The sequence below is a fragment of the Ictalurus punctatus genome, chromosome 3 (assembly GCF_001660625.3).
Source record: "Ictalurus punctatus breed USDA103 chromosome 3, Coco_2.0, whole genome shotgun sequence".
Lineage (NCBI taxonomy): Eukaryota > Metazoa > Chordata > Actinopteri > Siluriformes > Ictaluridae > Ictalurus > Ictalurus punctatus.
In genome coordinates, this window is record NC_030418.2 from 25,902,922 (window position 1) to 25,915,584 (window position 12,663).

Genomic DNA, 12,663 nt, shown 5'->3' on the forward strand with positions numbered 1-12,663 from the left:
AATTGTTGTTGCCAGTTGTAGGCTACACCCTCTCATTCTGAAAACATCTTGTGGGGAGGGGAAAGCCAAGTTGGTGCAAAATGAGGTTAAGCACTTTTTGATACAAATGGATATGACATTTTGGAGCCCTCGTGCCCTGCTGTTGACCACATTAAGGAGGAAAGTGGGTCAGAAAGAGAATGCCTTTGGCAGACAGGTAGAGGAAGAGAGAATGAGAGTACAGAGAAATAGATTTGATCTGGAGTTCGATTTGAAGGAGGCCTGTTGAATCTGGAACAGCAGCTCCTAGCTGAAACCGCTCCCCCCCCCCCCCCCCCCCCCCCCTTCTCTTAGCTGGCTAAAGGAGGGCTGGCTGCTCTCCAGTGGTAAAAAGCATTTATCCATCCCCCACTGCTTAACGTCCTTACATACACACACTCCCTGTCTCTCACCATCTCACTCAGTTACTCTCTGTGTCACACTGTATAAAAAATCAATTCTTTTTCATTTTCAGTATAGATGCTATGTTCGGTATGATGATGACCATTTCAGCATCTGCAGAAAGTCAGCAAATATTACACACACGTAGCAAACTTTTCCTTTATTTTACTGGGCAAAGTTTGTAGTACAGGCTTGTTCCATGTTCCTAAATATATTCTGTCAGATGCAAGCAACGTACATTATCAAGCTGTTAAACAGTGATTGAGCTTCACTCCAGTTCTTCACATTGAGGAACTTGGAATAGGCACATAAGCATTTTATTTATTTATTTATTTCCCCCCCCCCAAATTTGCATTTAAACTGGTGTCCCCTTTCAGAAATGTTTGGAGCTGAATGTGTTACAGATGTGAGATTTCTAGCTGCACTCAGTTTCCTCATTTGTCTCATTCATGTACAGGTTTCCATCTCAGTGCCACTGTCCTCTCACCCCAAGCGGGCCAGTCAAAGGGCGCCTACAATGTGGCAGTCATGTTTGACCGTTGCCGCATCACTTCCTGCAGCTGTACCTGTGGAGCTGGGGCCAAATGGTGCGCTCACGTGGTGGCGCTCTGCCTCTTCAGGATTCACAATGTGAGTGCATTTCCTCTCAAGAGGTGTGGATCGACTTTCCACACTGAACCGGGATTAGTGATAAAGGGCTGGCTTTCAGGACTGGGTAAAGACTTTGCAGTGATTTTCCTTTTTGGTGTGGAACCAAGGTAAATAAGTGATTAGGAAAATGCTAGCTCATATTGATTAGAGATGGCTGTGATTAGCAAAAACTGTTGACAGTTTAAGTCCTTTAAGTGACTGCTCCAATTTGGCATGTGAAACTATCCCTGTACTCCAAAACGTGATTTTAAAAAAAAATTGCAGAATTTCTTATACAGGGCCTTTTAACCTTCGCGGTACGATAAAGCGCTTTACACTGTTTCTCATTCACCTTTTCTCACACACACACACACACACTCGCACAGCACTAGCCTGCCATCGGGAGCACCTTGGGTTCAGTGTCTTGGCCAAGGACACTCTGAAATCTGGAGTCGTCTGGGCCAGGGATTGAACCGCCAACCTTGCTATTAGTGGACAACCCACTTCTACCACCTGAGCCACAGCCAGTAGAGGTGTGCACAGGATTTTTTTTTTTTTTAGTCCCCCTCCTACCCACTGTTCACTCCATAATGGATGGGGAGGTTATGGGTCATCCCTGAAATATTATTGTCCACCCCAGAAAAGATAGATTGTTTAATTTGAAAGCACTATTCAGTCATACCAGTTTTCAATTATCATGCGATTCCCAAGTCTTTTCTTTTTCATCTATAGTGGACAGGTAAGAGAGCTTGAATGAGTGCTTGGGGATGCTGTATTGAAGAGAAACAATGATGAATCTAATTCAATCAGTGTTTATGATTTACATACGATATTGCCATATTTGATTTGGGATTTCTTCTGTGAAACCAATTAGAACTGTTATAACGCATGCATGCATTTGTGGCGGTCATGATCACTGAATTGACTGTTTAATCAAATCACACTTAAAACCTACCCAGATGACTAGAAAACATTTCAAACTGTGGACAAATCTGAAATGAAGAATAGCTTAGATCAGCAGAATGCTCGTCAGGTCCTGCAGAATCCCAGTCTATTTTTTAAATATTGTAGTATGCCACAGGTAAGAACATGGCATGACCAGGTGGCTGGGGAGAGAGTTGGGGGTTGGAAGGTAATAGGGTTGGTTCCAATTGGTATATTCATGAATAATGATGGGTCCTTGCTCTCTCTATGTGGGTAATGGTGTCTCATTTGAGAGGTCTCATTTGTAGAAGTTTCTTGGGCAGCTAATGACAATGTATACTACTGTGTGTAGTGTGTGTGTGTGTGTGTGTGTGTGTGTGTTTATATATAGTACTGTGCAAAAGTCTTAGATGCCCTTTTTTATTACAAATTTTATTATAGATTTTTATTTTATGACTTCTGCATTATTTAATCAATACAAACACATTTTATATTTCCAACCATCACTCTTCCAACAAAAAATTAAATCTTAATGTTACAGAAAAATGTTCAGTAAAGCTTTCCAAGCAATTAAACTTCAGATTGTACTCGAGTCTTTTTAATTTGAAAAGCAAAGGGTTCTCACACCCCATATTGAATTTTATTACTGTTTACTGCTCTTGATAGGGTTTTTTTTATTTTTATTTATTTATTTTTATTTTATTTTTTTTTCATTCTAGAAACGTTTAATTTCATTACTACCGAAGGCATCTTTGCTTTACAGCATTTCTTTGAAAGTGCCAGACTTTCGCACAGGTACTGTATTTCCAACACAGATTAGTTTTAAAATCATTTAAAATAACACATCTGGAAGTATTTTAAATGAGGAGCATTTAATGAGATCATGATGCAGCCTTAGCCTATCACTGTTGTTGGCCTTTTAGTGCAAACTCACTCTTTTGCCTTGGGCTTTATGGCTCTATTTAGTAAGCAGATCCTTTCCTTTATTAGCTAGTGAGCAAATATTCATGTTCGTGTTGAAACGTTCAAGACTATGCAATTATTCTGACTGCTTTAAGCACTGTTTCTGGGTCTCGGTTACTTTTGCCTTTTCGTTGATTTAGCAGCTGTCCATAGAAAAAAATTATACTAATATTAAAATTTTATGATATATAGATGTTTCGGTGTCCTATCAGAATCACATTGTGTTGGTCATGATGTATGGATATTTAAACTAATAATAATTATTGCCCAGCACCACACTATGCTTGCCCATATCAGTGTCTGTGTGAAGTTGATGTGGGTGTGAGTGCGCTGAGAGGCTTTTGATTAAAGTCTGAAGACTCTCTGTGGAGTGCAGAGGGTGGAGGCAGGGATCTGTTCTGTCCTGATATCCCCCTGTTGAAGGGCTCTGTTCAGCCCGATAGACCCAAGAGAACAGGCCGTGGGTGGCTTTTAGCATTTGCATGTTTGTGAGTGGGCAGCTTTTCTTCTGCATGCTTCAGCATGGGGAAATTACGAAGCGCTTAATCTGAATAAATGTTGTTTTCACACTTGCATGCTTTGTTTCTTAATGACTGATGCACAGCATTCTTTAGATATTTGTCAGCGTAGAGGATTATTTGTAATTAGCAGAAATGCACAGGCATTGACGATGTGCATATGTGAGATGTACAACTTTTGCAGGTCTTTAAGACCACCTCTTGACCAATTTCATACTGCACTTAATTCATTCAGTCTTATGTTCAGTGACTGTCAGTATATTGTATGTGTGTGTTTTTGTATGTATTTTGGTTCTGCAGTAATGTCCGAGAAAAACATAGTTATTTTGGTTCTTCCATTGGTACTGCATTCTCAGAATAGAGACATGTAGGCTTCCCTCTCTTCTTCATGACTTTCTGTCAAGCCCAACATGCTTTATTAAGCACTGCTAGACTGAATCAGATGAGTAAACAGTGAACTTTTAACAGCTCACAGACCTGGAGGTGTGTGAAGGCCTTTTCTGTGGTGACCTGATGTGGGCTCAGTGTAGACTTTGAGACCCGTTGTTCCATCTTCATAGAACTATCCATTTATTTATTTATTACAATTGCTGTTTTGTACAACATGCAGGCTAATGACTAGTGGAAACAGAATTTTCTGTTAATAGTATATAAACTTCAGTAAAGCGTTTTTAATGCTTGTGCCAGAAATGGTATGTGTGAGAATGTTTGTACTATGTATCATAGCTACTGTGTGAGTGGGCTTTGTGTGGTTTTTCACACTTTATGGTGTATCTATTAGTTGCCCTGCATTTGCTTTTGTGTTTTAGTTAGCTATGTTTTCTGAATTCCCCAAGTTATTTCATTCTCAAGACTTTTTAATTACATATCTTCATCCTTTTGAAAGAGTCCTTATAGGAATCAGTAAACACTGAATCCCTAGACTTGTCTAGATTAAAAAATGTTAAAAGATAAGTAAATAAAAGGGGAGGTGTCTTTTGTTTTGGACCCATGAAATATTTATAATACAATAACAGGTTTACAATATTGTCATGGTTCAGTGCCATGGTTTGTGTTTCTGACACAAATATTCCCCTTTCTATTAGATATGACAGCTACATTAGAGGGACATTCTACATTAGTGACTTGGAACAAATTTTCCCTCTAATGGCCCCATGGTGAGCCAAAAAATTGCTCCTCTCAGCTCATGTCCAATAAAGCTGGGCCTTATTACACCCCCTGTATTTGAAATGACTGTTTTCTGCATGGCAGTAAAAAGTATAGGAGGAGGAAGGCAGTCAGGAAGTGGTATTCAACCCTGTAAAGTCATCTCATATTGTGTCATACATCAGTACATCATGTACACTCTAGCTTTACTTAAATAAACATAGAGATAGCAGTATACGCATGAGACATGCCCTCTTACTTGAACATTTTTTAAATAATGAGTATCTAACATTCTGATAAATCAAATGTATACATTTCCTTCCTCTGGAAGCATTGGAGCAGCAAGGCCAATTCTGTTGCTTTCACTATCCCCTAAATGATTGATTTATTAAAAAATATATTTGTGATCACAGTTCAGCAGTTCACTGAAAGAACATATCTTAATGTGTATGCACCATTTATTATAGTTAAATAATGTTGCTCACTCAGAAGGTTTTAAAAAGCTTAAAAAGTATAATGGTTTTTCTATATTGATGAATTAGTTTATGAAGTATAAATTACTTGGCAGAACTGTTCTGCAAAAAAGTCAGCGATAAAGCACCTACACTTTTAAATCCTACGTATTTAAATCCAGATGATTTAAATATACAAATTGGACACCCCTGCTCCCTTCTGCTACTAAACCAGTGTTGCTTGGCTTGTGTATTGATACCTGGGAGGTTGCAATAGTTTTAGCAGCTACATATAAAGAGTAATCTAATATTAACTAAACTTGTGCCAAGAATGTGACAAAACCATTAAGGCAGTTATCATTCATTTTGTGCATTATCAATTATACCGTGTGGCTTTATTCTTGTCTTATAATGTTTGAAGTGACTTTAAAGTTGCACTAAACATTATAGTACACTGGTTAATGTTACTGACATAGTTGGATACATTTACTGTAACAAAGAAAGGGCTACCAGGAGACCATGGAGAACTTCATATCTGCAGGCATGAGACAATATTGACATATTTGAAGAGTTCAGCAAGTTTTAATGGGGGGAGAGGGGGGGTTGAGCAAAAATAATATGGTCATGCTCACAATATTAATGGTTCTATTAATCTCTTCTCTGAAAGATTTTGCAAAAATGATAAGGGCTCCACATTTATATAAAAAAGGAACTTTTTATTTTGTGAAAGTTTCTCAGCTAGTTCTGGGTTAACCTTATGTTGTGCATCCTGACAGGCATCTGCTGTGTGCTTGCGAGCCCCTGTATCAGAATCCCTGTCCAGACTGCAGAGGGACCAACTGCAGAAATTTGCACAATATCTCATTAGTGAGCTTCCACAGCAGGTAAGATTTAAAGACATGTTCCTATTGAATGGTTTGGTAGCACAGTAGATCCTTTCAGCTCTGTTCTCTCTGTATTGTCATGTATTGTGTTCCTTGGTGTCAGATAGTGTAGTTATGGAGCTGCCTCTCCTTGTGGTTTAGAAGATTCATATTGTATGCTTAAAGAACGCTATCTTCCAAAATGCAAGCTCAAGGGGTAGGTCAAGTACTCTACCAGTATAATACACCAGATGTGTATTACCACTTTATAGTGCTTGAAATGATGCACTTAGCCTGACTATATCTCAGCTTTAAGACCAGCAATTTTAAGTTAACATGAATTATACGCATCATCATATGTGTATTATGCAATATATGCAAGACAAATGATTTATTAGTGTTACTGGATGTGCATCCTAAGACATTGTGTTCTTTCTTGCTAGATCTTACCCACAGCCCAGCGTCTCTTGGATGAACTTCTGTCCTCACAGTCCACCGCAATTAACACAGTGTGTGGAGCTCCAGGTATGGACGACCTTTCACTGTTAAACTGATGGTAGATTTCAAATGAAAAAGATGCAAGAAAGATGTTTCAGTACTTATTCTGCGATTTGTGCCAACTCCTACCACGGCATCCTGTTCCGAGACCTCCCCCAGTTATTACATGTTTGCTTACCTCACTGTACAGCTTGATTTCTATGTCTGCTGTTTGTGTGTTTGTTTGTCATTGTAGAAGCAGCTGCACAAACATGTTTGTGGTGAATACTCAAATATGCCACCTCCTTCTGTCTTTTAGCAGTTGTTTTGCTTTGCAAAATAAACAAAACACTGCTTTTTTTTTCCCTTTTTCTTGTTTGTTCAGTTGCCATGGTTGCCATATCTGTTTAAAAAAACCCAAAAAAAACAGCCCAAAACAAGCCACATACTCAAAATAAAGTCTATGGCCAAATCACACCCATATGTTGGTCTTTTCCAATCTGTTGCCACAAAGTTGGAAGCATACAATTGTACAAGATGTCTTTGTGTCATTTAGCACTACAATTTCTCTTCACTGGAATTAAGAGACCCAAGCATATTCTAGCATGACATTGGTTTGCTAAGGTTGTAGTAGAAGAGCTTGTGTGTCCTTGCATAGAGCCCTGACCTCAACCCCACTGAACACCTTTGGGATGAACTGGAACTACGACTGCAAACCAGGACTCCTCACTTGACATCAGTACCTGACCTCACTAATGCTCTTGTGGATGAATGAGCACAAATCCCTACAGCCACTCTGTAAAATCAAGTGGAAAGCCTTCTCAGAAGAGTGGAGGTTTTTATAACAGCAAAGGGGAACTACATCTGGAACATAAGGGTGTGAGGGTCAAGTGTCCACAAACCATATGTGCCTTTTGTGTATGTCCTTTACAACCCCAATATACTATTTTATTTTAATGCTAAAAGTAACATCCTGCAATTCAAGATGTTGTTAATAATATGGAGTTTCCCTGCTCAAAAGAAGCTGTTCAGAAGTAGGCCACAGCACAATCAACCTGCCAAGACCGCAATGTAATGAAGTCCACTCTTCTCAGCCTCTGGAAATCATTCTTCTCCTCATAACACAGCAGAGTGACTTAGAAAGATGTACACTGAGTTCATCATGTTGAGTATACACAACTGCGTGTTGAGAGGAGGTTGTTTTTCATTTAATCTTTCTCTATTTGAAGTATACTCCCAGCATTATGATGTCTTTTTTATGATGTTTTGTGATATCTCACTGTCTCTCAGTGCAAAGCCAACTGTCACTACATCTCTAATGATGAGCTGGTGAAGGTTACACCCTCCCCAGTATTAGCTTTGAATTTATTAATAGGGAGTACGGTAAACTTGGTGCACTTTGATTATTCTGAAACCTTTTCTATGATAAATTTCTGTTGTAGCAAGTCCTAATTATTCTGTTTTCTAAAACAGAATAACCCACTTAACATTAATTGTTACTTGGGTAGGGGGGCAATGAATCAGAAAACAAAAACACACTGCTATAAATTGTGTAATTTGAAGAAGATCTGTGATTGATTAAGAGTGTTTAATCTAACATGTAATGACCATCTGCTTTAGTGGTCATGTCTAGATTCCTCTACATTTAAAGTTCTAATACGATAGGATCTTTTCTGACCCTGCTACTGATGATAACAATAGTAAACAGTGATGTATGTATCTTAGCATACTGCTAACACCTGTGTATCTTAAAGCCTCTGCCATATGTTAAAAAATAAAAATAAAATGTGTGTGTGTGTGTGTGTATATATATATATATATATATATATATATATATATATATATATATATATATATATATATATATATATATATATATATATATATATATATATATATATATATATACACACACACACACCACACACACACACACAGAGATAACCTGCATTCAGAGCCACATCTCCCTGTAGTTCTTGCCTGGTTTCCCACTTAGGCTAAGCAGGGTTGAGCCTGGCCAGTACCTGGATGGGAGACCAACTGGGAAAACTAAGGTTGCTGCTGGAAGTGGTATTAGTGAGGCCAGCCGAGGGCGCTCAGCCTGTGGTCTGTGTGGGTCCTAATGCCCCAGTATAGTGACGGAGACGCTATACTGTAAAAACAGCATAGTATTTTGGATGAGACATTAAATCAAGGTCCTGACTCCCTGTGGTTGTTAAAAATCCCAGGACACTTGTCTTAACAAAAGAGTAGGTGTATAACCCCGGTGTCCTGGTGAAATTCCCCCACTGGCCCTTCTCTATCATGGCCCCCTAATAATCCCCCAACCCTGAATTATCTACATCACTCTCCTCTCTTCTCCACTAATAGCTGGTGTGTGGTGGGTGTTCTGGCACACTATGGCTGCCGTCGTGTCATCCAGGTGGATGCTACACACTGGTGGTGGTTGAGGAGGACCCCCCCCCAACCACCACCACTATGTAAAACGCTTTGAGTATCTGGAAAAGCACTATATAAATTTAACTGTATATCCGAAAGTACAGTTTAATTATAAATAAAAGCTACAAATAACTCCTTATATATCTCTCCCTCTAAGAAGTGTTGTGCTTTAAAATACACTCACTCCAGATGATTATCTTCACCCTTCAAATTTCACCCCACAAAAACTCTCAAATACTGTTTTCCTTTTCATTCTAATTCACCCCCTGTAGGGTTGCTGCAGATTAACTGTGTATTTTACAGACCCTACCGCTGGGCCTTCAGCTTCAGACCAAAGCACCTGGTACCTGGATGAATCCACCCTCAGTGACAACATTAAGAAGACACTGCACAAGTTCTGTGGCCCTTCCCCTGTAGTGTTCAGGTATGTTTAGTTCATTTTTTACTGTGGAACATTAGGAGCCTTGAGTTGTCATTTGCAGGGCAGTATGGAGCTTACACACCTGATGACAACAGTCTGGATTATTTGTTGAACTGAATTATGTTTATTTACGAAACAAAGCATTTAGCGTTAAATCGAAGAAAATAGAGATAGTTTTGAACTTTTAAAAGGGTGAAACTGAAGCAGTTGATCAAAAACAGTTCTAAAATGAATTAGCAGTAAAATGTGAAAGTAGTAAGGCTGCCATATCTCTAGTACTCATGCCTATGAATTTAGTAGACTGGTTGATACTGTATGGTATCTCTCACTCATTTAATAATAATAATTTAATAACGTGTTAGGTTCTGAATGAGATTACTAAACAGAATAAGACAGTGTGTCTGCAAATGTTGTGTATCTGTGTTTAAATTATACTTGCCATCTTGTAAATGTTGGTCGTTATGTGTCTCCTCCAGTGATGTGAACTCCATGTATCTTTCCTCCACTGAGCCCCCAGCTGCAGCAGAGTGGGCCTGCTTACTGAGGCCACTGAGGGGCAGAGAGCCAGAGGGCATCTGGAACCTTCTGTCCATTGTCAGGGAGATGTTCAAGAGGAGAGACAGCAATGCTGCACCACTTTTGGAAATCCTCACTGAACAGTGCCTCACTTATGAACAAGTATGCAACAAGTACTCACTTTCTCATAGTATTTTTCAGAGATGGAGTAAAATACTAGCACTCTTAGCTATACTACTATTAGTAGTATTATGACTCATAGTAGTACTAAAACACAAGTACTAACTGTATCGGTATTATTTCTATTGGTAATGTGGAATGTGTTATGTTAATTAAATGTAAACATTATGAAATAGTGTTCTTAATAGCTTAAGCACAGATGTTTATGATAAATAATAAAACAAGGCCTTAACACACCCTCATGCAAAGCCACACAGTTGTCTGCAGAGTATTGAAGAAAATGTATTGATATCCTTAATCTGTTTTGACAGACAGTTGGGTTTTAGTATGAAGGATAAATATCATGTCTGATGAAGTGATTCTAGTCTAATAGTAGTTAAGTGATATTAGTCTAATCTCTGTAGCATGTGTAACGGTAAATTAGTGCACACAAACAAAATATTCCAATCCACCAAATATCTTCCTGGCTTTATTTTTGATGTCACTTCCTGTTAAGTGGTCAGTCCATAGTTCAAACATTCTCTCTGTCTTTGTGGTCTAGATCATTGGTTGGTGGTACAGTGTGAGGACATCTGCATCTCACAGCAGTGCCAGCGGACATACCGGCCGCAGTAATGGGCAGACGGAGGTAGCTGCTCACGCCTGCGCCAGCATGTGTGATGAAATGGTGGTGCTCTGGAGGCTGGCTGTGCTCGACCCCACCATGAGCCCCCAGAGGTATAGCTCTATTGAGCTTCTCAGTGCTTCTAGATTTTGTGTCTGTGTACTGTGTGGTCAACTTGTACATAACGAGCTGACTCTGATAACATAAAAATAGCTATTCTGTGTGTGAGATTAGATCAAATTTGCTGGTTAAAACGGCTAGCAGTACAAGCTTGTGCAGTGAGGCCTTGGGACTTTCCAGTTACACAAAAGGCCATTCTGCTTCTTATTACTTATTGTGTTCAACCTGGAATGATATTGAATTTGGCCACTTTTAAAAAGCCATTGGTACACAGTTAAGGTCACTGCAGTAAAGGAACATATATTTTCTTAATATTTCTTAATGTCCTGAATGTCACAAAAAGCATGTGAGGGCTGTGCTGTAGGGAGGCCGGGGTTGTCGTATGCCAGGGTTACCAGTTATAATTCAGTGGGCTTCTCTAACTTTACACAGATAGATCATATGACCATCATGAATTAAGCGTTTTTGTGTGTTTGTGTTTCACTAGGCGTTTGGAGCTTGCTGCCCAGCTCAAGCAGTGGCACCTTAAAGTGATTGAGATTGTGAAGCGGGGACAGCACCGCAAGTCTCTGGACAAACTCTTCCAGGGTTTCAAACCGGCTGTTGAGTCTTGTTACTTCAACTGGGAAGTGGCATACCCTCTGCCTGGCATTACCTACTGCAGTGCAGACAAAAAGAGTGCTTCCTTTGGCTGGGCACGGGCAGCGCAGCCACAGAGAGGGGCCAAAGCAGGGACGAGTGGGGAACCTCTGGAGCCTGGGGGAGGAGGAGGAGGAGGACGTGGTGGGGGATCTGAATCTGGAGCTTCAGAACACAAATCACGTGGCAGCTCCCACCCACCCCAGCAGGAGGTGGCCGTGAGGCCTAAAGAGACCATTGTGAGCAAAAGAAAAGCCATTTCTGGAGTGAACAGTGGAGGGATGTTGGTGCGTTTAGGTGGGGGTATGTCTCTATCCATAGAGGAAAGCGCAAAAGGTGCGTATAAAGCTTGCAGCTCTTCGTTGTCTTCTAGCAGCAAAGGCAAGCTAACGCAGACTGGTAAGAGTTCGTGTGGAGGTTCGAGCTCTGCTGGTGGGAAGCATCCAAGTGCTAAACGCCGCACTAGCAGTGAGGACAGCTCTTTGGAGCCTGATATGGCTGAGCTGAGCCTTGATGACGGCTCTAGTCTGGCATTGGGAGCAGAGGCGAGCAACACTTTTGACTTCTTGCCTCCACCCCCTGAGATGCTGCCCTCTCCCAGCTCTCTGCTCAGAGAGCCACGGAAGTACAACAGCAGTAGTGGTGGTGGCAACATCATAAAGGAGCGAGCGTTTGAAGGTAAACGTGGCATCCATGCAGCAATACCACTGGCTTCTGAAGCCCCTCAGTGCTTCCCCAAAGAAGGCCCAATGGCAGTAGCAGTGGAGAAAGAGGTGGACGTAGAGGCAGAACTTGAGGAAAATGGAGGAGATGAAGAGTCAGTAGAGGATGCTCTCCCGTCTATATCAGCTATGGTCACAGCAAAACCTTCTCGAAGTCGAAGAGAGGGAGAAGGAAGCAATGCAGCAGGGACGTCTGGACCCCAGATCCCAGAGGCAGCAGCTGGTGTAGACCCAGTTGGCGAGGACGATTACCAGGCGTACTATCTCAGTGCAGCCTCTGAAGAGGGAGCTGAGAGAGGTGTGCCAGACAGCAACCTTGAGGAAGAACCAGACATCTTTGCTGGAATCAAACCTCTGGAGCAGGAAGGTCAGATGGAGGTGAGAAGAGTTGTTAGGCTTGTTTTTTTTTTTTTTTTTTTAATGATACATTGTCTCAGGTCATGCATAACCCATGGTGTGCATTATTTAAAAACATCTAGGTGCTGTTTGCCTGTGCAGAGGCTCTGTATGCTCATGGTTACAGTAATGAAGCATGTCGTCTGGCAGTGGAGCTAGCGAGAGATCTCCTGGCCAACCCTCCTGACCTCAAAGTGGAGCAGCCACAGACAAAGGTAATAGTCAAGCTGAAA

At 40.7% G+C, this 12,663-nt stretch overlaps 1 protein-coding gene across 2 annotated transcripts in view; it reads left to right on the top strand.

The window, feature by feature from the left end:
• The window catches only part of zswim8 (zinc finger, SWIM-type containing 8), a 50,752-nt gene that overhangs the window by 18,643 nt on the left and 19,446 nt on the right, over window positions 1–12,663 (top strand). For both annotated transcript variants that reach the window (XM_017463566.3, XM_017463567.3), the window contains exons 4-11: window positions 878–1,050; window positions 5,830–5,937; window positions 6,360–6,441; window positions 9,136–9,256; window positions 9,730–9,931; window positions 10,491–10,666; window positions 11,161–12,412; window positions 12,514–12,645. In XM_017463566.3, coding sequence (XP_017319055.1) covers window positions 878–1,050; window positions 5,830–5,937; window positions 6,360–6,441; window positions 9,136–9,256; window positions 9,730–9,931; window positions 10,491–10,666; window positions 11,161–12,412; window positions 12,514–12,645 — 2,246 coding nt within the window. The remainder of the gene's footprint in view (window positions 1–877; window positions 1,051–5,829; window positions 5,938–6,359; window positions 6,442–9,135; window positions 9,257–9,729; window positions 9,932–10,490; window positions 10,667–11,160; window positions 12,413–12,513; window positions 12,646–12,663) is intronic.